This window comes from Muntiacus reevesi, chromosome 2, assembly GCF_963930625.1.
Source record: "Muntiacus reevesi chromosome 2, mMunRee1.1, whole genome shotgun sequence".
In the NCBI taxonomy this organism is placed as follows: domain Eukaryota; kingdom Metazoa; phylum Chordata; class Mammalia; order Artiodactyla; family Cervidae; genus Muntiacus; species Muntiacus reevesi.
This window is the reverse complement of record NC_089250.1, coordinates 198,238,418-198,266,157: the sequence shown is the minus strand read 5'-3', so window position 1 is coordinate 198,266,157 and position 27,740 is coordinate 198,238,418. Positions and strand designations below refer to the sequence as shown.

At 38.4% G+C, this 27,740-nt stretch overlaps 1 protein-coding gene across 1 annotated transcript; it reads right to left on the bottom strand.

Annotated features, from left to right (window-relative positions):
- Positions 1-17: 17 nt before the first annotated feature.
- Positions 18-27,578, bottom strand: UQCRC2 (ubiquinol-cytochrome c reductase core protein 2). The gene is made up of 14 exons (XM_065924473.1): positions 27,435-27,578; positions 24,213-24,296; positions 23,972-24,121; positions 22,824-22,888; positions 21,456-21,512; positions 21,112-21,236; positions 18,669-18,766; positions 16,141-16,198; positions 12,680-12,775; positions 12,158-12,357; positions 7,664-7,744; positions 5,752-5,828; positions 3,604-3,757; positions 18-289 (listed from the first exon to the last, which is right to left on the bottom strand). Exons 1-14 carry the CDS (start codon positions 27,465-27,467, stop codon positions 206-208), a joined length of 1,362 nt encoding a protein of 453 aa, XP_065780545.1. The 5' UTR covers positions 27,468-27,578; the 3' UTR covers positions 18-205.
- Positions 27,579-27,740: the final 162 nt, after the last annotated feature.

Here is a 27,740-nt window from a genome sequence, read left to right as displayed (position 1 = left end):
AGGAAAAATGCAAGAAAAACATTTAAATAGAATGCTTTATTGACTTTAGGTCAGTTGGGAACAATTACCTACATTTATGCTTTATGGTATTTCATCTCATTGGAAAAAAAGATAAATGTTACGTTACAGACTTTTTCACTTTCATGTATCTGCTGCTCTGGGTTGACAAAATGTTCAGTTCTTTCCTGCAATATGGGATTCAGTATTAAAGGTCATCAATGAAAGGTGTATGCCCCAAATTTCCACTTGCTGCCATTGACTTCCGGCCAGAAACAAACTTCTTTGCAGCCTTTAAGATAGAAACAAAGACAGAAAGTTAATACAAATAAGCAAAGAGACAAACTTCTGTTACTCTGAATATTTCATCCTTTGTGTGACTGAGCAAGCATGATGCTCTAATGATGACAGTAGCTGTTAAAGAGCGAAAAGGAATTCCTGACACTGCAAAATGGGGCAGTCTCCTGGAGCATGGTTGTCCGCCTCTGGGTCTGTATTATGACGGCAAATAGTCTGAGTGAATGAAAATACACCGACTGTTAACTTGTCAAAGTTACACCATAGCCTAGTGTTCTTCATGTCACTACTTTAGAGTTCAAAGTCTGTTCGTTTACAGCAAGTGCAGTACCATGAGCAGCGGTGCTTAGACCAGCTTTTTAAATAAAGATGGTGTTGGAGGTAGCTGGGTTGGACTCGTGACAGTACAGTACATAAGACAAGGACAACCATTTGGAAGAGTATACAGTGATAAAGCCTCTATACAGTCAGCAAAAACAAGACTTGGAGCTGACTGAGGCTCAGATCATGAACTCCTTATTGCAAAATTCAGACTTAAACTGAAGAAAGTAGGGAAAACCACTAGGCCATTCAGGTATGACCTAAATCAAATCCCTTACAATTATACAGTGGAAGTGACAAATAGATTCAAGGGATTAGATCTGATACACAGAGTGCCTGAAAAACTATGGACGAAGGTTTGTAATACTGCACAGGAGGCGGTGATCAAAACCATCCCCAAGAAAAAGAAATGCAAAACAGCAAAGTGGTTGTCTGAGGAGGCCTTACAAACAGCTGAGAAAGGAAAGGCAAAGGAGAAAAGGAAAGATATACTCATCTGAATGTAGAGCTCCAAAGAATAGCAAGGAGAGGTAAGAAAGCCTTCCTCAATGATTAATGCAAAGAAAGAGAGGAAAACAATAGAATGGGAAAGACTAGAGCTCTCTTTAAGAAAATCAGAGATAACAAGCGAACATTTCATGCAAAGACAGGCACAATAAAGGACAGAGATGGTATGGACCTAACAGAAGCAGACGATATTAAGAAGAGGTGGCAAGAATACACAGAACTATACAAAAAAGATCTTAATGACCCAGATAACCCACAATGGTGTAATCACTCAGCTAGAGCCAGAAATCCTGGAGTCCAAAGTCAAGTGGGCCTTAGGAAGCATTACTATGAGCAAAGCTAATGGAGGTGATGGAATTCCAGCTAAGCTATTTCAGATCCTAAAAGATGATGCTGTGAAAGTGCTGCACTCAATATGCCAGCAAATGTGGAAAACTCAGCAGTGGCCACAGGACTGGAAAAGGTCAGTTTTCATTCCACTCCCAAAGAAAAGAAATGCCAAAGAATGTTCAAACTATCACACAATTGCACTCATCTTACACGCTAGCAAAGTAATGCTCAAAATTCTCCAAGCTAGGCTTCAACAGTATGTGAACCTAGAACTTTCAGATGTTCAAGCTGGATTTAGAAAAGGCAGAGTAACCAGAGATCAAATTGCAAACATCTGTTGGATCACAGAAAAAGCCAGAGAATTCCAGAAAAATATCTACTTCTGCTTCATTATACTATGCCAGAGCCTTTGACTGTGTGGGCACAACAAACTGTGGAAAATTCTTAAAGAGATGGGAATACCAGGCCACCTTACCTGCCTCCTTCAAAACCTGTATGCAGGTCAAGAAGCAACAGTTAGAACTGGACATGGAACAATGGACTGGTTCCAGATTGGGAAAGGAATGCATAGGCTGTATATTGTCACCCTGCTTATTTAACTTCTATGCAGACTACATCATGCAAAATGCCAGGCTGGATGAAGCACAAGCTGGAATCAAGACTGCCGGCAGAAATATCAATAATCTCAGGTATGCAGATATCACCCTTATGGCAGAAAGGGAAGAACTAAAGAGCCTCTTGATGAAAGTGAAAGAGGAGAGTGAAAAAGCTGGCTTAAAATTCAACATTTAAAATACTAAAATCATGGCATCTGGTCCCATCCCATCACTAATGGCAGACAGATGGGCAGACAACGAAAACAGTGACAGATTTTATTTTCTTAGGCTCCAACATCTCTGCAGATGATGACTGCAGACATGAAATTAAAAGACGCTTGCTCCTTGAAAGAAAAACTATGACAAACTTAGACAGTGTATTAAAAAGCAGAGACATTACTTTGCCAAAGTCAAAGCTATGGTTTTTCCAGTAGTCACATATGGATGTGAGAGTTGGACCATAAAGAAGTCTGAGTGCTGAAGAGCTGATGCTTTTGAACTGTGGTACTGGAGAAGACTTTTGAGAGTCCCTTGGACTGCAAGGAGATCAAACCAGTCAATCCTAAAAGAAATCAGTCCTGAATGTTCATTGGAAGGACTGATGCTGAAGCTGAAGCTCCAATTACTTTGGCCACCTGACGCAAAGAGCTGACTCATCTGAAAAATCCCTGATGCCGGCAGAGATTGAAGGCAGGAGGAGAAGGGGACAGCAGAGGATGAGATGGTTGGATGGCATCACTGACTCAATGGACATGAGTTTGAGCAACCTCCAGGAGATGGTGAAGGATAGAGAGGCCTGGCGTGTTGCAGTTCATGGGCACACAAAGAGTCAGACACAACTGAGTGACTGAACTACAACATCGATGATAAATTTAGGTGCCAAGTGAAATCAAGTCAGGATTGCTATCTTCCAATAGTCTGCATTTTTTTTCTACCCACAAGGATAGACCCCTTGGTGAGAAGATAGTTGAGACTGTGACATGAAAGGGGAGTTGGCATTTTTAATACAGAAAGGACTGATTTAGGGTTCATTTTGTAGTTTATGTACTTGTTATGCATAGTAGGGAATACAAAGAGGTATAACACATAGTCCTTGCCCTCAAAACCAGTCAATTTTATAGGAAACAATATGTGGAAAAAAAAAAAAAAGAACAAGGGCAGGAGAATGTCTTAGGCTGAGAAAAGAAAATCTTGAGATGGTGGACTGTGAAGGATTGGCAGGATAGAAAGTTTACTTTGGCGTGAGGAGGAAAAATACCAAACTTGACCATTAGTGAATCATATGAAACTGCCAATATTTGACTCTTCTTGACCTTTAAAAATTTAAAATAGTTTAACCTAATGGTAAGTCAGTTGAATGAGGAAGATACACAGACTTCCTGAGTTGACAAGGAACCTATCTGCAGATCTGATGGGATTGAGCTTCTGCCTCCACACCAGACAGATAAGATACCAAATACCCTGAGAATAGCATATACACTCCTTATGCAGTCCTTCTGAAATGGCATCATTAAGGACAAGTTATGTGATGTTAAACAGATTTTCATTTGCTTACATTTATGACATCAGCGTCAGCTACTGCATCAATCTGCTGAAGGGCTGTGGATGGCGGAGTGTATGAACCAGCAGCTAGAGCCTGGGAACCAACTTCATCCAGGAAACCCTCAGAAGACTCCACTGACATCAGGTACCCAGCTTTCAGCTTGTTCCTGTCCAGTGAAAGGTGTGTAAGTAAGGCAGAAGGCAGTTTTATGGAGCAAGTTAAAGTATGTTCCCAAATCCTTAAACGTGTTTGAATAAATATGCAAACTAACAGCTTTGAAATTTTAAGAGTGCTAAAGGTCTCCATTCCATTTCTTCAGTTTACCAACTACTTTATTATTTACATTATCATTTTGAAAGCTATCATTATAAGATTATACTAAAAACCCAACAGAATGCATTTTGCTTTTAGACTAGAACTCAGATCTAGTTAAAAATATTTTAGTGTGAAGTCTTGATTACTGAAGGAATTCTAGCCTCCTGATACACTTTTGGTGATAATATTAGACACCTCTACTAAAGAAAATACCTGTGAAGGCTCTTCTCATTGTCCCTTTTAGCAGAATGCTGTGGACTGGGATTTGTCTCATTGAGGACAGAACAAGTGGGGAAGGAGAATATAGGTCTTTATAAGTGCCTATAGCTTAAATATGGGCACAAAAGCATCAATTTGAAATAAAATCCAATTCATAATTATCCCAGAAAGAAACTAGTGTTCAATAAGGCACTTGAGTTATTTAACTCAAGCTCAGTAGCAAGACGTCCATTTAAACATAATTACAATTTAATGTAGTAATTTTACCACACTGTCAGCTTAACTGAAAAAAGATTTACCTGCAGTAAACTTTACCAAGAGATTATTAGTTTGTCCCTTCAGCAATGACACCTCACTTTCTCTCTTTCAATACAGGAAGACTAAGAACCAAAATGTTTTTGAACTAAAAACCTATCAACTCCATCAAAATAGCAGGAAATAAACAGAACCTGGCATTAACAACCAAAATTCTACAATTAAGAAAATACATTTTCTTAAATAAATTAAGACTTGAAACAGATTTTTCCCACATTTCAATTTGTTATAAGTATTTCTTTCTGATGCAGTCATGTAGAGCTGCATCCTATCAGTCCTTGGTTCCATGTATACAACATTTAATAAAGTGTGTTGTACTTATTTGAGAGATGCACTTTGTATGAAAAATGTAGTAATACTAATGAGAAGAGAAATGGTAAAAGGTTGTTCCCTCCTGGGTTGTAATTCACCATCATAACTTCCTTTGTGGACAATATTAAATGATCTTGAAGACTCTCTGAGTTTTAGGATTCACGTTTTGAATTGTCCTAAATGGATGAGGTCAAATTTAAATGTTTTAATCTTCTGTATGAAAATGCAAGCTGCTTTGTAACTGTCCAGAGTTTGTCTCTTTTAGAGAAACTCCCAGAACTACTGAGTTAACAGGTGTTTGTTGTTAGCACTTGCTGTGAGCACAGTGAGGACAGTGGGATTTAAAAAGTCACCAAATAGATATGTTGCAGTTTTTTAAACAGGTATCTTTTATTGTCTATCAAATCAGTAAAGAGGAAAAAAAAAGCTGCTAGTGGTTATGTGGAACAGGCACTCCTGATGATGTGATTATAAACTGGTACAACCTTTTAATACTGTGACTGCAAAATATATAAACACAAACATATATTTTAATGCAGAGCCTTTCATTATAATATTTATAACTCTTGGCCCAGTTGCAAATCTATACCAAAAAGTAATGTGAAATCTGAAATTTTTTTAAGCCCAAAGATATCCTTTATAGTTTACAATTTCCAACTGCCAACAAGTATATTCTGACATACCAATTACTTCAATAATCTGAATAAATGAAAACAGCTTTATACAGAGGTTGGTAATGATAGATAATTATTTATTAACAACTATATATGTTAATTATTTATTAACAACTATATATGCAGTATTAGCAATTATGTTTAAAAATGGTGAAGAAAATATTCAAAATGTTAACAATTATATCTCCGGGTGGTAGGAATATATTTCCCTCTCCTTTAAACACTTTTTTGTACTTTTCAATCCTATTGTACCTTTGTTACAATAGTATTTTAACTAGAAAAAAATACAACTTTCAAATAATTGAAAGTTAATATTGAGACTTACTTGGCAGCTTGGACATCTGCATTAGAAAGGTTTCCTTGAGCAATTGTTTTTACTTGGTTATAAGCAGCCTTGATAACCTATGATAGAAAAGTAAAAGCTGGTCATCTTTGATCAGTGCCAGAGTCTCCTGCAGTATTCCAGATGCTCCTCTATGAGGCAGAAACACAAGATGGAAATAGTTGTGTCCATTTGGAATTTGTAAGTCACTATGTGCTGCTTACACTTCCAATAAAGTAGCTGTTTGTACAATATCCAAACAGCCAAGCTTCTTATAAACATTAAGGGGCAGAGGATGGCAGTGGGGTTTAGGAAAAGAAAACTCAGGGATTTATAATTGCTTATGAAGAATAAGAGTCTTTTAAATTTCCCCAGGCTCTCAAAGTATCATGTAATTAATACTGCTATCTCTTACTATTCACTAAGAAGAAAGCAGTAAACCATACACAGCCCATCTGTAAAGACTGTCCATGCCTGGAATGCTGGAGTCATGAAGGAATCAAGTTCTATTGATGTGAGTGGGTATAATAAACCTGGCCCATGATTTGCTCCATCCCAACCTTGGCATCATTCGGGATCTGTTAACTTACTTTACCCTCCAAGTGAGCTGCCTATTTCCATAGCCATACCCCAGACCTGAACACTGAAATCCTCAATTCCAAGACCTCTGGCCTGTCTTCAATCATGCTATCCATATCTTCCATTTTTGCCAACATCTCTAGTTTCTTGATTTGCCCATTTTCAATCTATCACGTCCCTCTGGCTTTACTTCTTTAGCCTAAATCCATGAATTATCCTTTCAGCCACTCCTACGAGTGTTTCCAACTCCTGCCACCTCTTCATACTTCTGACCAGCCTGCTTTGCAAGACTGCAACCTGGGATCAACCCGACAGCTTGCCTCCTCCATTTTTCCATTAGGCTAGACATCTGACTATGAATCCGCTGCTCTGCTCATTCCGTGTGCATCTAGGCACTCCTTTGTCCCCAATGTCTTACTTTCTTTGAACTCTCCTTCTTTCTCTTATTCTCAAAACATGATTTAGCTTCCTACCTCACCAGGGATGTACTTCCTCATCTCTGATATCCTGTTCTCCCATCAGCCTTTATGTCCAAGGATAAAATGTCTATTTATACTTTGGATCCTGCTTGCTCTTGCTTTTACAGATTTAATTCACCTATACTTTCCTATCTCCTATATTCACCCTAATTTCTTTCCTTTCAGTATGAATGGCTGTCTCTTCCTACTTAATCTCTCAGTCTAAACTCTACTGAAATCCCACCCACTCCCCTACACCTGCACCAACTTCGCATTTCTTTCTTCTCATTCATTTCTTAATATTAAAATAAATTTTAGTTCACTTCCAATGTCTTGTAAAAACTGATATTGCCCAAGTTTGCTAAAACTACCAGACTTCCCTGTGGTAACTAAAGGGATGTTAATACAGAGTAGATCAAAAGATTGTTAACAAGTCTCTCTTTCTTGGCCTCCAAATATACCAGTTTCTCTTCTTTTTGTTTTCTTGGCCATTTCCCCTAGCTTGACCTTCAGTTTTCTTCTCCTACAAACTTTCGTAAGTAACCCTGATTTCAACACACTTTTCTGTTGAGGACTCCCAGTATACATCTTGGCCTTGACCTCACTTGAGTTCTCCATTTAGATACCCTAGAGGCAACTTAATGCCACATGTCCACACAGAACCAAAATACCAAGGAGGTGTCTCCTCCCTCTTTCCTGGAAGGATTAGTATATACATTTTCCATTTTTAACTTTCCTCCATAGCAGATAACACTTTAATGATATTATACTAGACAGAAAGCTGATAAATCACAGTATTCAAACATTCTATATTTTCAGTAAAAAAAATGTTAACAGGAGAAAAAAGTCTTGTGATAATTTTTCAGTTTGCAACTTACATCTCCAGCAGATGCAGCTTGTGAGATAGTGTAGAACCCAAAGAGTCCAGAATCTGAGTAACTGGCATTAAAAGCAGAAACCTGAAATATAATGAAACTTTACTGTAATTGTTTTAACTTTTCTCATTTAACTCTTTCTAAAATGGATTGCTCACTTTCCTTGGTATTTTCTAACCTTTTGATGATTAACGGTTAATGCAAACAGTAACCTGTAAACATTACTACATTACTAGTATAGATTCAGTACAGCTGAGTGATGCAGATCATGGTCCTTGACATTAGACAAACCTGCTTTCTTACCTCTGCTGTTGGTGGTGACTTCCTTTTCACCAATTCACTTTTACTTTTGCTACAGGCCAAAGTCAAACGGTTAGAAAATTTTTCCTTAGTAGCAGGTGTCCAGGGGAGCAAGAAATTTAGCCTCTGGAAAGCAGGGCTATTTCTGTGTGTAGTCTGAGTAAAGTGTAAGCTCCTTGAGGTGGATATGACATCCTAGTGAAGTGCTTCTCAGTGTTTATGTGGACCAGTAACCTAAGGGTCACTCGTGTGTCTGAGCACTGTATGCTCAGCTGTATCTGACTCTCTGCAACCTCATGGATTGTAGCCTGCCAGGCTCCTCTGTCCATGGACATTTTCTAGGCAAGAACACTGGAGTGGGTTGCCATTTCCTATTCCAGGGGATCTTCTGGACCCAGGGATAGAAACCACATCTCTTGCATCTCCTGCGTCTGGAGGTGGGTTCTTTACCAGTAGCAATACCTGGGAAGTCCAAGGATCACTTGAGTTGTTATAAAAAACACACTTTCAGGTTCCCACAACCAATCCACTCACTCAGATCACTACAGATGAAGCCCGAATTTTAAACTATATTCCAGGTGAAATTTGAAAACCATGGGTTCGGTCCATATGAAGCACACAAAGATATGCACTTCAATCACTTGAAGTTTAATTACAATTCTGAGACTAACCTAGTCATTCTACAAATTTCTGGCCAAGTTCTAAAGTAGGAATTTCTGTTAAACTATGTCACCAGATTAAACTCCAACTATCCAGAGCATCATTAACGTTCAATGGAGAAAAGTAAAGCAGGAAAAAAAGAAAACAGAGTAGACCACAGACCAGAAGAAAGACCATTTGGAGGAACTCTAATTTAGGACTAATTTAAGATAATGGTTTGAAAACTGTGCTCCATGGAACCCTAAGGCTCTGTTTAGAAGATTCCGAGGGTTTCACTGTCAAGTAAGACTTCTACTTTTTTAAAAGCAAAAGCTTTTGTGTTGGGCATTGCAGCTGGGAAATGGTATTGGATTAAAAAAGGCTCCTCTGCTTAAAACAAGTCTGACACAACCACTCAAGTATTAAAAGGAAGGATAAAAAAAGAAGACTGATTTTAATTTCCACTGTTAAACGTCAAATGGCCAAAGACTTACTAAAGCATAACCTACCTGTGCCATGAGCTATTGCTGAAATTATGAACAATACTTAACCCTACAATTTTGCATTACTTTTTAAAGATATCATTGAGTACAGCACTTTAACAGCATCATCTTTTAGGACTTTAAATAGCTCAGTCGAGTTGCTTCATCTCTACTACCTTTGTTCGTAGTAGTAATGCCTCCTAAAGCCCACTCGACTCCACATTCCAGGATGTACAGCTCTAGGTGAGTGACCACACCGTCATGATTATCCAGTCATTAAGACCTTTCTTGTATAGTTCTTCTGTGTATTCTTTCCACCCCTTCTTAATCTCTTTTGCTTCTATTAGGTCCCTACTGTTCCTGTCCTTTATGGTGTCCAGCCTTGCATGAAATGTTCAGTTGGTATCTCCAATTTTCTTGAAGAGCTTGCTGGTCTTTTCCATTCTAGTGTTTTCCTCTATTTCATTGTTCATTTAAGAAGGCCTTCTCATCTCTCTCCTTGTTGTTCTCTGGAACTCTGCATTCAGTTTTGGGTACATCTTTCCCTTTCTCCCTTGCCTTTCACTTCTCTTCTTCCCTGAGCTATCTGTAAAGCCTCCTCAACCACGCTGCATTCCTGCATTTCTTTTTCTTTGGGATGGTTTTGGTCACTGCCTCCTATACAATATTACGAAGCTACATCCATAGTTTTTCAGGCACTCTGTCTACCAGATATAATCCTCTGAATCTATTCATCACCTCTACTGTGTAATCACAGGGGATTTTATTTAGGTCATACCTGAATGGCCTAGTGGTTTTCCCTATTTTCTTCAATTTAAGCCTGAATTTTGCAATAAGGAGCTCATAATTTGAGCCACAGTCAGCTCTAGGTCTTGTTTTTGCTGACTGTACAGAGCTGCTTCATCTTTGGCTGCAAAGAATATAATCAATCTGATTTTGGTATTGACCATCTGGTGATGTCCATGTGAAAAGCCTTCTCTTGTATTGTTGGAAAGGGTGTTTGCTATGACTAAAGTGTTCTCTTGACAAAACTGTTAGCCTTTGCCCTGTTTCATTTTGTACTCCAAGGCCAAACTTGACTGTTATTCTAGGTATCTCTTGACTTCCTACTTTTGCATTCCAGTCCCCTATGATGAAAAGGACACCGTTTTTTTGGTGTTAGTTCAAAATTGGAAAAGGAGTGCAACCAAGGCTATATCTTGTCACCCTGCTTATTTTACTTATATGCAGAGTGCATCATGCAAAATGCCAGGCTGGATGTATCACAAGCTGATGATACCACCGTAATGGTAGAAAGCAAACAGAATGAGGGTGGAAGAGGAGGATGAAAAAACTGGCTTAAAACATAACGTCCAGAAAACTGAGATCATGGGATCCAGTCCCATCACTTCATGGCAAATAGAAGTGGAAAAAGTAGAAGCAGTGACAGACTTTATTTTCTTGGGCTCCTAAATCACTATGGATGGTGACTGCAGCCATGAAAGTAAGACGCTTGCCCCGGGGCAGGAAAACTAAGACAAACCTAGACAGCTATTAAAAAGTGGAGACATCACTTTGCTGACAAAGGTCCATATGGTCAAAGCTATGGTTTTTCCTGTAGTCATGTACGGACGCATATGAGTGTTGGACCATAAAGAAGGCTGAGTGCCAAAGAATCGATGCTTTTGAATTGTGGTGCTGGAGAAGACTCTGAGACTGCAAGGAGATCAAATCAGTCAACCCTAAACTATTGCTGAAGCTTAAGCTCCAATTAAGTTCACTGAACTGAACTGAAGCTTCAATACTTTGGCCACCTGATGAGAACAACTGACTCACTGGAAAAGATTCTGATGCTTGGAAAGATTGAAGGCAAAAGGAGAAGGGGGCAGCAGAGGATGAGTCTGTTAGGCAGAACCACCGACTTAATGGACATTCAGTTCAGTTCAGTTGCTCAGTCACATCCAACTCTTTGCGACCCCATGAACCGCAGCACGCTAGGCCTCCCTGTCCATTACCAACTCCCGGAGTTCACCCAAACCCATGTCCATTGAGTCGGTGATGCCATCCAACCATCTCATCCTCTGTAGTCCCCTTCTCCTCCTGCCCTCAATCTTTCCCAGCATCAGGGTCTTCTCAAATGAGTCAGCTCTTTGCATCAGGTGGCCAAAGTATTGGAGTTTCAGCTTCAACATCAGTCCTTCCAATGAACACCCAGGACTGATCTTTAGGATGGATTGGTTGGATCTCCTTGCAGTCCAAGGGACTCTCAAGAGTCTTCTCCAACACCACAGTTCAAAAACATCAATTCTTCTGTGTTCAGCTTTCTTCACAGTCCAACTGTCACATCCACACATGACCACTGGAAAAACCATAGCCTTGACTAGACGGACATTTGTTGACAAAGTAATGTCCCTGCTTTTTAAGATGCTGTCTAGGTTGGTCATTAACTTTCCTTCCAAGGAGTAAGCGTCTTTTAATTTCATGGCTGCAATCACCATCTGCAGTGATTTTGGAGCCCAGAAAAATAAAGTCAGTCACTGTTTCCCCATCTATTTGCCATGAAGTGATGGGACCAGATGCCATGATCTTAGTTTTCTGAATGTTGAGCTTTAAGCCAACTTTTTCACTCTTCTTTTTCACTTTCATCAAGAGGCTCTTTAGTTCTTCTTCACTTTCTTCCATAAGGGTGGTGTCACCTGCATATCTGAGGTTATTAATATTTCTCCTAGCAATCTTGAAACCTTCCAGCTTGTGCTTCTTCCAGCCCAGTGTTTCTCATGATGTGCTCTGCATATAAGTTAAATAAGCAGGGTGACATGAACACGAAGTTCATGAACATGAAGTTAATGGACATGAAGTTGAGCAAACTCCGAGAGAGAGTGGGGATTTTGGATTTTTTAAGCATTCAATTCTTTTTATATTAGATTAACAGTAAGTTTCTGATAGACCCACTAAGATCTTCAATTTTACAAAGATTTTCTTTGTGTTATCTTAAATTTTAAAAGCAGATTTAACACTAAGAGCAAGTTCCCAGGACAACATTGCAAACACTAAGCCTTTGAAAACAAAAGGAAAGATGTTTACGGTTCAGACTCACATCAAATGGCTGGTGAACTCCCTTGGCAACAGCCTGGCACAGAGAGCTGGTGGCATTGCTGCCCCTCTTAACATGCGGTCCAGCACCGAGGACATGCTGGAGAACACTGAACGCGTTTGCTTCTGCACTTCCGATGGCTGCACTCTCTGCTACCAGGGCAGCATGGACGAGACTGTCTCCATTCTGTTCTCGAATTTCACCTGGGGCCACGTAAAGAAAGCAAAGAAGAAAGCATTTTTTGGTTTTATTCTTCAATATTCTCTATGAGACAGTATTACTGCATTAAGATGAAGCTTTTCTCTGGCCTGGTGCTCTCCTAGATATCCTTCCCTTCCCCCAACACATTCACAGACATACTTAACACATAATACCCAAGCAACTGATACTTTCCACAATGATACTATCTCTTTCCACATTGATACTGTTTGGTAGTAAACAATCAGGCCTATTATACTCGAATATGCTATTGTGGGGGAGAGGCGGCATCCTGGTAAATTAACCTTGACAGAACAAAATGCTTACCTCCATGGTACTTGGCTTTTGCACCAGATAAACCAAGGCCACCCCTTATGTTAAGAAACTGTTCAGCAACTTGCTTTAGGACAGGATGACTCACACCTATTTCAGTAGAAACAAACAAAAAAACCCTATAGAACCAGAATTTCTAAAACACAATTGTAGAATACCTACTATTTTAATATAAGTAAAATATTATAATGCTACTCTTACAGAGATATGCATTTACAGCTTTATTATATATTCATCTAGAACCTTTTTTCTATGTAAATATTAATATTATCCTTCTTATTTTTAAAATGGTATCTTCTATTGATACTGTTTCTAACTTGTCTTTTGTAATTTACTTCTGAGTGGACTACAGCAAACATTTAATGGTTATAAAGAATTCTATTATACTGATGTACCATTATTTGATCAATCTCTTCCTGATGGACATCAGTATGTTTCTAATAACTTGGCTATTAAAACAATACTGCACTATGCATCAAAAGGCATTTTCAAAAGGAATGAAGAGATACTCCACAAAATGGGAAAAATATTTGCAAATCATGTATCTGGCAAGGATTAGTATCCAGAATATATAAAATACTCTTACAACTCAACAAAGAAGAATAAACAACCCAATTAAAAATGGCCAAAGCACTTGAATGAACATTTCTCCAAAGAAGACACACAAACTGCCAAAAAGCACAAAAAAAAGATGTTCAATGTTATCAATCACTACAATCAAAACCACAATAAGATACCACTTCATACCCATTAGGATGGCCATAATCAAAGACATATGATAGTACATATTGGTGAGGATGTGGAGAAGCTGGAATCCTTATACACTGTTGGTGGGAAAATAAAATGGTTCAACTGCTTTGGAAAACAGTCTGATAGTTCTTCAAATGGTTAAATAGAGAGATATCCTATATCCTAATCCTAGCAATTCTACTCCTAGGTATACACCCAAAAGAATGAAAAAGGTATTTTGTTGAAAATTTACACATGAATGTTTATATTCTTAATAGCTAAAACATGCAGGAAGAACCCAAATGTCCAACTGGTGAATGAACAAAATGTGGTAATGAAATATTTTTCAGCCAGAAAAGGGACTGGAACATTGGTACATGCTATAATATGGATTTACCTTAAAAACATTATGCTAAGTGACTAAGTGAAGAAGTCAGTTACAGAGGCTATTACTGTATAATTCTCTTTGTATGAAATGTCCAGAACAGTCAGCTCTCTACAGACAGAAAGTAGGCTGCCGGCTGCCAGACGCAAGGTGGTGGAATGAGGAGTGACTGCTAATGAGTATGGGGTTTCTTTTGGGGATGATGGAAATGTTCTAAAATTAGATAGTGGCAATAGCTGCACAGCTCTGAGTATGCTAAATACCACAAACTGCACACTTTAAAAGGTGAATTTTACACAATGCGAATTATACCTGTTATTATTTACAAAACAAGTGAACAAAATCCAACTACTGCAAACAATATTCTCATGCAAGTATTTTGTAAACTTGCCAAAATATTTCTGAAGGGTAAATTCTTAAAATAGACCTCCAAAAATGTACCAGTTTACACTCCTGCCTATAATTTTTGAGTGCCTATTTCTCCATACCTTGGTTAATATTGGGTAGTGTCAATCTTTTAATTTCTGCCAACTTCACAGATTAAAAACTTCTTAGTTATTACATCTTTTACAATAATTGTATACACACATATAACACTTTCTGCATGAACTGTTTGTTCTTCCTTTTGTCGATTTTTCTATTAAACTGTACTTAAAAGCTCTTTGTAAAAAGCTCTTTGTTTAGAGAAATTTGCCCTTTGACATAGGTTTTGCAAATACTGTAATGAATTTAAAAGTTAGTACTTAAAAAAAAATTGACTAGCTTTTTTCTTTTCACAGTTGTGGAGGATTTATTTACATGCTATAAAACTGTGTTGGGGATATTTTAAACATTTTATTGATGTACAGCTGATTTACAATGATGTGTTAATTTCTGTTGTACAGTAAAGTGATTCAGTTATACATATACTTTTTAATTATGATTTATCACAGGAAATTGAATATAGTCCTCTGTGCCTTATATAGTAGGACCTTGTTGCTTATACATTCTATCTATACTAGTTTGCATCTACTAATCCCAAACTCGCAATCTTCCCTCCCCGACACCCCTCAGCAACCACAGTCCTGTTCTCTATGAGTCTGTTCCTGTTTCACAGATATGTTCATTAGTGTTGTATTTTAGATTCCACATTTAAGTGATATCATGTGGTACTTCTTTCTCTTTCTGACTTACTTCACTTCGTATGATAATGTTTACATCCATTCATGTTGCTGCCAAGTGGCATTATTTCGTTCTTTCTAATGGCTGAATAATATTCTATTGTATGTATGTACCATATCTTCCTTATCCATTCGTCAGCGGACATTCAGGTTGTTTCCATGAAAGACTAGCTATTAAAATCCTATCAGGGCTTCCCTGGAGGCTCAGTGATAAAGAATCTGCCTACGAATGCAGGAGACACAGGTCTGGGATCGATCCTCGATCCGGGAAGATCCCAAATGCTGCGGGGCACCTAAGCTTGTGCGCCAGAACTACGGAAGACTTACAGGCTGTGCTCTGTAACAAGAGAAGTCACCACAGTGAGAAGCCTGTGCACTGCAACTAGAGAAAAGCCTGTGCAGCAACAAAGATCCAGCACAGCCAAAGAAATTTAAAAAATTATGTATATAAAAATCCTATCACATACTGACTTTCTGACATAACACAGGGGAAGTTCTCAAATTTTTGTTCAATCCAGTATTCACATAATTATAGCTTAAGGGACTATTTTTTTAAGTAACTCATACAGAGACAGTGAAACAATATCTTTATTCTTAACTATAAGTGCAACATCTACTAGCAGTGCACCTTAGTTTTTCTTTTTTCAATTAACCGCTTTCTAAAATGAGACAGAATGGAGAATTGTGTAATCAGAATTTAAGAAAATATCCAAGTGAGTATGTTATAAATTGAGGCTGGTTACCAATATAGTGATAGAATTACAATGCACTGGAAAGGTGTCCCCTTCACTACCGCAACAATTACAAAAGGAAAAGTCAGCAACCTCAGGGAATTTCCTGACTATCTACCACTTTCTCTGGGAGCCAAGAACCATGGAACTGTAAGTTATCTAGATATTGATATAACTGTAAAAGGTGTCTATATACACAGTTACATATGATAGTATCTGATTTTACAGTTTCAAGGATGATTCTGCCTTCTCATGGAACACAGTTTCCTGTGCTATGACACAGGATCTTGTTGCTTATCCACTCCATACATAACAGGTTGCATCTGCTCTTCCCAAACCAACCCTTTCCCGTGCACCCCCTGGCAACTGTACGTCTGTCTTCTATGCTTGTGAGTTAAAAGAACTACTCTTAAAAGCAGCAAACTGACACACAGGTAATTGCCAACTTACCAAGTCCAATCAAAGCCATTCTTGCACTTGTAAAATGATTCTGTACAAAGTCATGTAACTGAGAAAGTGAAAACATTTATCAGGTTATACTGGTAGAAATATAAAGAACTATAAAAACATCAAAGTGCAGTTTAGCAGAAAATAGTCAGGCTTAAAAGCTGCTGTAATAAACTATAAGGGACTACCTAGTACTCAATTAAATTGAGCTTTTAAAATCCATTGCTAGAACTGAACTGGTGATGGTTATGTAACTCTGTGAACAGAATAAAAACCTGAATTGTGCATTTTAAATGGTGAACTGTATGGTATGTAAATGACATCTCAATGAAGCTGTTAATGAAAAAAAAACCACAACAAAAATTAGAGCACATACTGGCTTGAACTTGAAGAAATGGGACTAAGTTTGTGATTTTTATTATAATGTGATTTAAGTAGTACATCAGGTTCGTCTTTATACAAGTAGTAATAAAATACTGTTGCTAACATTCTATAGTAGAGCTAATAGTTATATCACTATGTTCCTCTTGCCTGTCTTTGAAGATTTTTTTGCTACTAAGTTACTGTCTATACCAGGGTTTCCAACCTGGATGATTACAGAATTATTTTGGGAGCTTAAAAAAATTCATCAATGTCTCCCTACTAATATAGGCTAATACAGTAGATTCAATGTGAAATCTTGGAATCTTTATATAAATAAAGTAGGGCTAAAACATGCATTCTCAACTATACTACTGCTCCCAAGAGAGTGAAAATTACTTCTTGGGGGAAGAAAAAAAACAACCCTTTATATATAAAGTACAAATATACATATAGTACATAAACAGATATACAGTATATCTGTGGTGTTAAAAATTCATGGGGGGGGGGGGCAGCGCGGGTGGCGGTGGCTAAAAAGGTTTAGACTAATGTTTAGACTTGCTGAAGCTCAGTTTATTTAGAATTTGTGCCCTAAAATGAATGCTGTCTCCATCTATGGAGCCATCTTGGAAAGTCATATTCTATTTTTTTCCTGGTGATGTTTTTCTACTGAATGCTGCTTTTCTTGTCAAAGTGTTCCAGCACCAATTTCTATAGAATTTCCTTTAGCCTAAGGATATATTTTAAAAATGCTAGTAACTTTGATAATTATGGTTAATATCTTGGTATTCGTCTATGATACACACACCTTACTTTTTGAAAAATGGGACCCCTTAAAACATCCTATTCATAAATTATTTTGATAATATGCTATGAAAATTTCACCATCATTATTCTTGAATAGTTGAATAGTATTCCATTCTACAGATATTTAATATGTTCTTTAACTAGTTCTCTAATATTGGATATTAAACTTGTTTCTAATTTTTCACAATTATATACAATGCTACAATAGACATCCCTGTGTAGGTGAATGTTCTCTTATGTGCATTCTTTTAGTTACCTCAGTAATATATCTTCACAGAGTGAATCTGATTTCTGAAAAGCTTCAGAAACTCACTAGAGGTCAGTGTTATGAAACATACTGACTGTTCCAAGTTGGATGATACCAGTTCCTAATTTTTTTAAAAAGTGCCATATGAATGATAGGCATCAAATTGATAACTGAATAGTTTTCTTAACCAGGAAGTAAGTCAAAAGAGGAAAGGGAAACAAAATTCAGTTTTCTAATAGTAGATAACCAGAAATGAGAATTAAAATAAAAACCTTAATTTCTGAGTCACATATACTTTGAAAGTGTTGATAATTCCCAGTTTTTCTCTTAATGTCTTTTGCTAAAAAAATTATTGGGGAGGGGGGCTGAGAGTGGTAGGAGTAGGAAATTAAGATTATATACACAAGTCTACACTTGCAGATTTAATGCTTAATGTTCCGTATTTTGGAAGCCAAGTTCTGTGACATACACATGACAGTGACGTGACAAATCTGTACTGCCAGCAAAGCAAGGCAGGTATACAGGAGAAGTAAACGGGTTGGTGAGTTGGCTGATGACGGAATGGGAGGCAAGGGTGTGGAGTGAGTGGTTAGTCACAAGACTATGGTATTTAAATACTTATATACTATTTACAAGATACATATACAAAGAAAAGGGTCTAGAAGAAAAATATACCTAGGTGCTAACAATGAGTGCCTTCAGACAGCTGAGATTTTTTTTTTTGTCTTTATTTTGCCTGTCTTTATTTTCTGAAATTTCTGTAATGAACGTGCCCCTTTCATAATAAACACTTTTTTTTTTTTTAGTTGAAAGATACACAAAAACTGTTCAGACAGAATTTTAGTTAAAAAGCAAGTTGATGAATGGGCAATTCCCTGGTGGATCAGGACTCTGCTCTTTACTGCAGGGGACATGGTAGGGGAACTAGGATCCCACAAGCTGCGTAGTATAGCCAAAAAAAAAAAAAAAAGCAGCAAAGTGATGGAAAAAAAAGCAAGCAAGAGAATCTCTTAAATTAGAAGATAATAAAATTAGCAAACAAAACTGAATGGGAGATGAACATCCAAATTTATGTGAAAATGAGCACATTTAAAAATGTTAGGTGTTTTATCAGTACCTCATCTGGTGTCACTTTTCCAATCCTATAATCAGGACAATATAAGGAATTAGCCAAGGCATTTCTGTAAGCGGTAGCATGCAAATTTTCAATGATGTCTGTAAAATAAGTAAAGAAGCAGTTACAGAAACATTATTTAAATAAAGACAACACCAAGTAAAGAGCCTCGAAAACAACTATACAACTATGGTCATTGCATTCAAGCATTGAAAATTTACTATCATTTAACCTCTAGTAACTTCTAAAATTCTGCCAGTCGAATGTGCTGAGAAAAATAAGATTCTCTGATAGCAGCCTGTAAATGTCAGAATCCACCTAAACATTTCTCAAACTTTAATCTACCTAGTATCATCTGGAAAGCAGAATGGCCTGGGCTTCAGATTCAGAAGTCTGGGTCTAATTAGAATTCTGCCATCGACTTGCTGTGTCACCTTGATTAAATCAGCTAATCTGGCTTTTGTTCACTTCTAGGTTCCCTCTCTAGGTAATGAGAGAGTTGTCAGGATAAGAGAAGATATGAAAGTGTTAGTGTTAGGTCACACTGCTAGCTTCCAGGGGTCAAATGCTACTGCCAAGCTGCACTCCTCCCTGGCACTGTTCCTACTTCTCTGGTTCAGTGTCTTTGCTTGAGGTGTTTGTCTTTTATCTGCTTATTATTTGGGCAGTCCCTCTATGCCAAGCACTGAGTTGGAAATACAGAGATGAGAAAGACACACACCTCCCCTCAAAATGTTGAGGGGGAGACACTATAGAAGTATTATGGGTGTGATGTTAGTAGTATATCACTAGGGAAGGGTGCTGAGAACTGGAAAGGAGTTAAGAGAAGTAAAATCTGGAATGAGTAGGTGTATCCCAGATGAAAGATCTGGGAAAAACATTTCAGACAGAGGAAATAGACAAATGCATGAAGTATGACAACAGTTTGATTCAAAGGGGAACTGCAGCTAGGAGAGAAAGAGAGAGCAAGAAACAAGAGAGGCAGGCAGGTGCCAGATCATTAGTTAACATATATGTGAAGTTAAAAGACGCTGGGCCTCATCTCATGGATAATATGAAGCCTTTAAAAGATTTCCACTGGATTTTCATGTCAGAATGATCAACAATCATGGAAACACAGAAGATGGATTGAAGAGGTATGCCTGGGCAGAGAGACACCAGCCAGCAGACTGTAATAACTGTTCATGCACAAAGGATGAGGGCTGGAGCCTCACTGCTACCAGTGGGGAAGGAAGCTACTCAGGACACAGAAGTCATCTTTTCCACAATTTTACTACTCTATTTCTTTCATCAAAAGTCTGGAGTAGCAAAGTTATCACCATGAAATATAATATGAGCAAACAGGAGTCAAGCATGCACTATGTTCCGGACACTTGGCGGGCTGCATATGAACGAAGTCCACGCCATTCTGAGCCCCTGCAGTTGGTCACCCGCTTATACCTGCACATTTCTGCTCCTACCAGAAGTTCTATGACTTCTGAGAACCAGTGGTACTTTTTTTATCTTACAGATTTGTTCTGCCAGATATACTTGTCAAGATTATATAACCAAACATTCTATAAACACACACATGAATACAAGAAAGGTTTTTTTAAATTAAGTTGATTGCTTTGGAAAAACCCAATGAAAAGGAGTTGGCTAAACAATAACAGCAATATATAACAGTAAAAGTAGCAGCAGCAGCAATAAACTGCTGCCAGATTTGGTATAAGTAAAACAATCATTAAAAAACACCAGGGGGTGCTCTGACACAACCTAGAGGTGTGGGTAGGGAGGGAGGTTAAGAGGGAGGGGACACATATATACATGTGGCTGATTCATGTTGATTTAAGGCAGAAACCACCACAATACTGTAAAGTAATTATCCTACAATTAAAAATAAAAGACTGTTAAAGAACAAAAAACACTAGGGAAGTCCCAGGTGGTACAGTGCTAAGCATCCATCTGCCAATGCAGGGTCCATGGGTTTGATCCGTGGTCTGGGAAGATTCCACATGCCGAGGAGCAACTAAGCCTGTGCTCCACAACTACTGAACCTGCGGGCCTAGAGCCCACGCTCCACAGCAAGAGAAGCCCGCTCCCCCAAACTAGACAAAATCTGTGTGCAGCACTGAAGATCCAGCTCGACCAGTAACTAACTAACTAACTAACTAACTAACTAAATAAAACAAAAAAAAAATCAGCAGTGAGAGGATGGGCATAAAACACAGGTGAAAGGCCTAGGATTCTGTAATACATTTACATATTAACATGATGAAAAATAATCAACAATACAAATGTTTAGAAATGAACAATGTTTTAAAAAGTGGACAAATTTTTGCAAAGTGTTATTTTCAAACCCAAGGCGAAAAAGAATTTTAACAGCAATTTTATTCCTCTACAAATTGATTTTCTCGAAATCCCAGTATCTTAGAAACAACGGAATATAATTTGAAAGTGCACTTACGAGCCTGTGGATTCTGAAAAGCCACAGCTTTGTCAATCCTTAGCTGAGACTGAAGGGCAGCTACCTCCCAGCGTCGAAATTCTGGTGCTGTGGTGACATTGAGCAGGAACTCCATTAGAATATCACTACAGAAGACATGAAGCTCAGAGTTACCAGTCAAAAATTTAAAAGGAACATCCATTCTACATAACTCTAATGCCCTTTTTATTAAACTTTAGGCAGCTTGTGAGTGATAATCCAAAACCAACATCAGAGGTCATGCCACATAAAAAAAATAAGAGTAGAACTGAGCAACTGAGCATTTCTTTAAAAGCAGATCTACACAAACACACGCAGGTACTCACACATCATCTCGCAGGCATTCCACAGTATAGGCCATATTTTCCCTTGTTGAAGTCACGCTGAGTCAAAAATAAATCACAGTGAGTTATCTACATCAGAAGAATAAGCTTTCTCTTATATCTTCATTAAATCAATCTTTTGGAAAAAATATTTTGAATTATAAAAAGTATAAGTAATAGTGAACAAAAATATGCACACTCAACTAAAGCTTTTAACTATTTAAAAAAATCTTAAATAAGAAAAGTTAAGTATTTCAACTTGACAAAAAGGAAGAAAGTCCTGACATATTACACTTGGATAAACCTTGAAAACATTTTTCTCAGTGAAGTCAGTTAGTCATGAAAAGGTAACAAATACTGTGTGATTCCACTGATATGAGGTACCTGGAGTAGTCAAAAACATGGAAACAACACAGAATGGTGCTGGCCTGGAGCTGGGGAAAGGGAAGGTAGTGTTTAACAGCTACAGAGTTTGGGCTGGGGAAGATGAAAACGTTCTGGAGATGGGTGGTGGTGATGGTTGCTTAATGACACTTAATGTTATAGAACTACACATTTTAAAGGTGGTAAATTTTATCTTATGTGTATTTTACCACAACTTAGAAAAGGCAATTTTAAAGTTGAAGATCTCTTTGTATCCTTCCCAGGCTCTCACACTTTCTCCCACTTGAGACAAACATAATCATAAGCATTACATATTATTTTGTTAAAAACCTCCTACCTTCAAAAAGTCTTAAAACTGGTTTTCCACAAAATATTTTGTTAAGTCTGCCATGTTGATACAGACTGAATTCGTTTCTTAACTGCTATTCATTCCTAACTGTAGTAGTCCCAGCATATTATTGTATCATACTTTTCTTATCCACATCTTTAAAGATAGGCATTTAGATTGTTTCCAGTCACAATAAAGTACTCCATTGTGCATGTGGATTAAAAACTGTTAGGTTGTAGAATATGCTCATTTTTAATGTTAACTGGTATTTCTTTAGCTGTATCAACTCATACTCCCACCAGCAGTATAAAATGGTATTGAACTGTTGATTATAAGTAAAGATCATTGTTTCTGGCCTCTTCTTCTGGGAACAGCTTATTCCTATCTATTTACTCTTTGGTTGTTTTCCTGATTTGTAGTTCTTTATTTTTCCAAATAATCCTCTCCATATTACATATGCTGCAAATACCTACTTTTAGTTACTTAGATTTTTACTTTAAGGCATAAAGATGTTTTACATTTATGCAGTCAAATTCATCAGTCTTTTCCTTCTTGAGCCTTAAGAAACTGTTAACCACCTTTATAACAGAGAAAAGTTCCTTTACAATTGATCATCTACTGGTGTTTTCAATATTTCTGATTATTTATTTTTAACAAACCTTAATTTACCACCAACTGCTTCAATTCCACGGGTTATCTTGAAAGATGAAGCTCCTTTTGTAGTCTTGGAAAAGAAAAAAACAACCATTTTTGGTAATTTTTAATGCCAAGTTTGCCAAACATCACTTTATGTCAAAATCTAATGTTTGTCATTAAATTCAAAAGGAACGCTAACTAAAAATACTGCCTCCTTTTAAGAAATACCCAACAAAGTTGACCCAAAAGCACAAGTATAGATTTTTATATAAAGTACATTTAGATGAAAATTCAATTATCAAATACATGCTTGTTGGATTCATCAATCTATTGTGAAAGAGATTTGCATATGGGAAAAAATAATTTTCTTTCAATTTCTGGCACTTCTTTTTAAAAATTAAAAATGTCCTTTTTGGTACATGATTCTTTTATTTTTTAAAAAATTAATTTATTTATTTTAATTGGAAGCTAATTACAATATTGTGGTGGTTTTTGCCATACATTGACATGAATCAACCATGGATGTACATGTGTCTCACCATCTTAAAAATGTTATCTTTTTACTGATTTCTTATGCTCTAGCACGAACATCCGGATGAACACTAATTTACTGCTTCTCTGTGATAAGTATCTTGTGATTTTTCATGCTATATTAGGGGACTGTACTGGGTTGAAAACTGATCCCCAAAATTTATGTCCACCCAAGAACCTACAAAAGTGACCCTGTTTGGAAACAGCCTTTGCAGATATAAATATTTAAAATGAGGTCATGCTGGATAAGAGTGTGCCGTTCAGTAAGAGGGATGTTTGGACATAGAAACACAGACAGACAGGGCCACGTGAAATCAGGGGCAGATACTGGAATGATGCAGCTGCAAGCCAAGGAATGAAAAGGACTGCTGGCAACCACCAGAAGCTGTGGGAGAGATAAAGGCATGATTCTTCCTAGAGCCTTCAGAGGAAATATGGTTCTACTGACACCATGACTTTGACTTCTAGCCTCTAGAACTGAGACAGGATAAACTCCTGTTGTTTAAGCCACAACGTTTGAAGTAACTTGTTATGGCAGCTCCACGAAACCAACATAGGGGTGTTGCTTTTTAGTTTTTCTCTTCTGTAGGACCAAGATACCACAGATTTCTAAACACATGAAAGTAGTAAAGATGCTTACCAAAGTGGATGCAAGACGAAGCAGATGAGACGTTCCTAAATTGTTGGAGTTCTCATATCTGCTGCCTGCTTTAATGAATAAACCAATTCTTGATGCAGGAGCATAGTTTTCGAGAGAAGCAATCACTAAACCATTTGGTAACCTGGTAAACTGTGTATAAAATAAAGCAGGGATGGGATTAATGTCTTACCAAGAACAGTAAGGCGTGCATGTGTCCAGTGAGTAACTCAGGGGGACTAACCTCAAGGTCCTGAGGATGTGGAGGCACTCCTGCAGGGGCTGCTGCGGCTTTAGCTTTAGGAGCAACTTTGAGGGAATAAAATCTCTAAACACACAAAAAAGACAGGTTACCATATTTCTCAAAAAAATAGTGCATTGTATCCGAGTTGGCCCAAGCAATAGAGGGTGTTCAGTGGTAAAAAAACTCCATGGGAGGATTCAGCTGATTAACCTATTAACTAACCCACGAGTTTACCCATGCCACTCTTAAATCTCTATTTCTGATCTGTAGGGCTTGAAGGAACACTGAGTTGAACATGTTCATTTCTTTATATAAAGATTCAACTACATTTTCTTTTAACTACCTTATTAGAGCTCCAAGTGGTCCCTTCTAGGCTCTAATGCTTTGGAACTTTTAAAAAAAGTGTGGAATAGCCACATTCAGACCTTTTTATAGGTTTTAGCATTACTGCTTCTCTCATCTTTTTAGTCTACTTTCCAATATGACTTCATTTCCTTAATCATTTTACTAACCTTTAAAAAGCATATCAAAGAAAACTTCATCCAAGCCCCCAAATATTTCCCAGAGTATCTTCACGCTCTTTTGTGCTACATTAAGACTACACAATTAAAGATTTTTTTTTTAATCTTCTTTGACTAATATACTCTGAGATTAACGACAGCTTCATCCACAGCAGATTCTCAGAATGTAATATGCAGCCATGGGAAGGGATCCTCTTAAACGTCAGATAATGGATTCAAAATGTGTAGTTTTATTCAGCTTTTTTCTTGGCGAATGATATACAATGCCACAGAATTAATTCTGATTATGTCTAAGGATCATAAGGTTACTAGTGGAGATGCTGAGAATTAAACCTTAGTAGTCCCAGGATTAAATGAACATGCTGCCTGAGTTTCCCAAGGAGCCCCTCAAAGGCTGCAATGTCCCTACTTCATGTTGTCCAGGAGGGTTGCTGGTTGTGCATTCAGCTTCAATGCTGTACTATTGAAAAGTTGGTTCCTAGTTTTCATTTGCTGTTCAGTTCAGTTCAGTCGCTCAGTTGTGTCCGACTCTTCGCGACCCCATGAACTGCCGCACGCCAGGCCTCCCTGTCCATCACCAACTGCCAGAGTTTACCCAAACTCATGTCCATTGAGTTGGTGATGCCATCTAACCATCTCACCCTCTGCCGTCCCCTTCTCCTCCTGCCCTCAATCTTTCCCAGCATCAGGGTCTTTTCAAATGAGTCAGCTCTTCGCATGAGGTGGCCAAAATACTGGAGTTTCTGCTTCAACATCAGTCCTTCCAATGAATACCCAGGACCGATCTCCTTTAGGATGGACTGGTTGGATTTCCTTGCAGTCCAAGGGACTCTCAAGAGCCTTCTCCAACACCACAGTTCAAAAGCATCAATTCTTCTGTGCTCAGCTGTCTTTATAGTCCAACTCTCAAGTGCACACATGACTAATGGAAAAAACATAGCCTTGACTAGACAGACCTCTGTTGACAAAATAATGTCTCTGCTTTTTAATATGCTGTCTAGGTTGGCCATAACTTTCCTTAGCGCTTTTAAATTATAAGTTACAATTAGCTTTACTTTATCATCATCAATTTCACTCGCTAGGTGTGGTACAGTTAACTCTACTAGTGATTCTAGCTTTTGATTTTTCCAGAAAGTAAAAAATTTAAGATATGTGGGCACATCAGTTGCTAAGGTAGATTTAGGTGCTCTCCTCTCAAATGTGCCTGAGCAGTGACACTTCGTCATAATGTACTTTCTGTAATTTGTTCCATTCAAACCTGTTGTAACGAATTATCCTAGTAACTGTCCATACAATTACTATTTTGTTTTAATAACAAAAGATGTATAAATTTATTCTTATGTAAAGTAAGTGCTGTAAGTAGAACCAACAATTGCTTTCAAGCTTACTGCAATTTGTTTACATTGGTCCTCTTCAACTGTGTTATCTTTGAGTTCTTTTTTCTACTGAAAGGTGAGGATGGAACGAATGAGGAGATGGTTTTGAGGTTTTTTGCCAGTTCAACTGGACTTCCCTCTAAGGGTTATTAAAATCATCGGTTAATATAGGGGTGCTAAGAAGGCTAAGAGAATTACAGTCTAAATCAAGGTCATTTGTATAATTCATAGTTTATCTATTTAAATTTAAGTACCGGGAAACTCCATTCCCTGGTTTTTCGAACCTTCTTCTAGTAGATTACTACGTTTCTTAGCAACCCAGGCTCTCTTGGTATTTTGAGCTGGATAATTCTGTTGTGGGTGGCTTTGAGCACTGAAGGATGTTCAGTAGTAGCACTCCCCCGCCCCTCAGGTTGTCACAACCAAAAATGTCTCTAAAGTGAAGTCGCTCAGTCGTGTCCGACTCTTTGCGACCCCATGGACTGTAGCCTATCAGGTTCCTCCCGCCATGGGATTTTCCAGGCAAGAATACTGGAGTGGGTTGCCATTTCCTTTTCCAAAAAATGTCTCTAGATGTTGCCAAATGTTCCCTGGGGGCAAAATTGGCCTCGAAGAGTTGTTTTAATCTCAGAGGTTGAGACTGTTCCCTCTTGATAATGTAACACTGATACAGGAGTTTTCCCCAAGTGACAGCTATGTGTCACTCGGACATGGAGGAGGAGCCTTAAGAAGCTCTAAAGGAAAGGCCAAGAACCCCTCCTGGATAAATATTAAAACGAGATCAAGAAAAGCACACTTTATGCAGCCAGGACACGACAGTAACAATCAAGTTCCAGGTTCACTGAAAAATGCTATACAGGTATTAGCTCATTTCTTTCTTATGATTTTACTCATAAGCCCGCTTAACAGTTGGAGAAGCTGATGCTACATGATACGCCAAGAAACACAGGCAGCAGCTGATAGGGTAGGGATGGGGGACTAGGTCTACACCGGCCTCCTGGGACACAAATTTCGCGGTCTCCTTCACCTGCACGCAAGGGCAGCAATGACCTTCAAAGGTGTCTCCACCGAATCGCTTCACCTCTGCTCTCAAGCCCTCTCTCTCTCTGCACGTTTTCCTGCATTAGGTCTCCTCTGCTCAGAGCATGAGCGGGCCTTCCAACGCCTGACCCACCCAGCCTGGAGCCCAGTTGTCCCGCAGGGTTCAGCTGAAGGGCAGAACGAAGCCCAGCGCCCAGGGCCCCCAAACCAGGCAACTCCGGTCCGTATGACCTTGCTGACCATCTGCTCTCCAACCCTTCCCCAAGCCCGCCAGCTGTGCTCACCGAGAGGGACCCGGTTCTGGTTAACAGCTTCATTGCTCAAGATTGTTCTGAGCCTCGGTCACTGCCGCCTTAGAAAAAGCAAGATGGTGGCGGACGGCGGAAGCGGCCCAGCTTTCCCTGCGACACTCTTTCCCACGTCTCTTACGTGAGGGACTCTCTAGACGACCGGCTGCGCTCTACTGCTCCTTGGAGGTTGGGCCAGTCCAATTCCTCCAAGACATAGGTTAGGGAGACGCATAATTTCGTAAGGGAGTATTTAGAAGATAATTTAAGTTACCGCTTTTTTAGCTCTCTTCCTGGCCTGGA

Coding starts and splice junctions, on each gene's coding strand:
- UQCRC2 (XM_065924473.1), bottom strand. CDS start 27,467: ATGAAGCTGTTAACCAGAACCGGGTCCCTCTCG. Junction 18,767..21,111: donor TTTTCAGAATCCACAGGCTC/GTAAGTGCACTT, acceptor CTTATTTTACAG/ACATCATTGAAAATTTGCAT. Junction 12,776..16,140: donor AATGGCTTTGATTGGACTTG/GTAAGTTGGCAA, acceptor CTACTGAAATAG/GTGTGAGTCATCCTGTCCTA.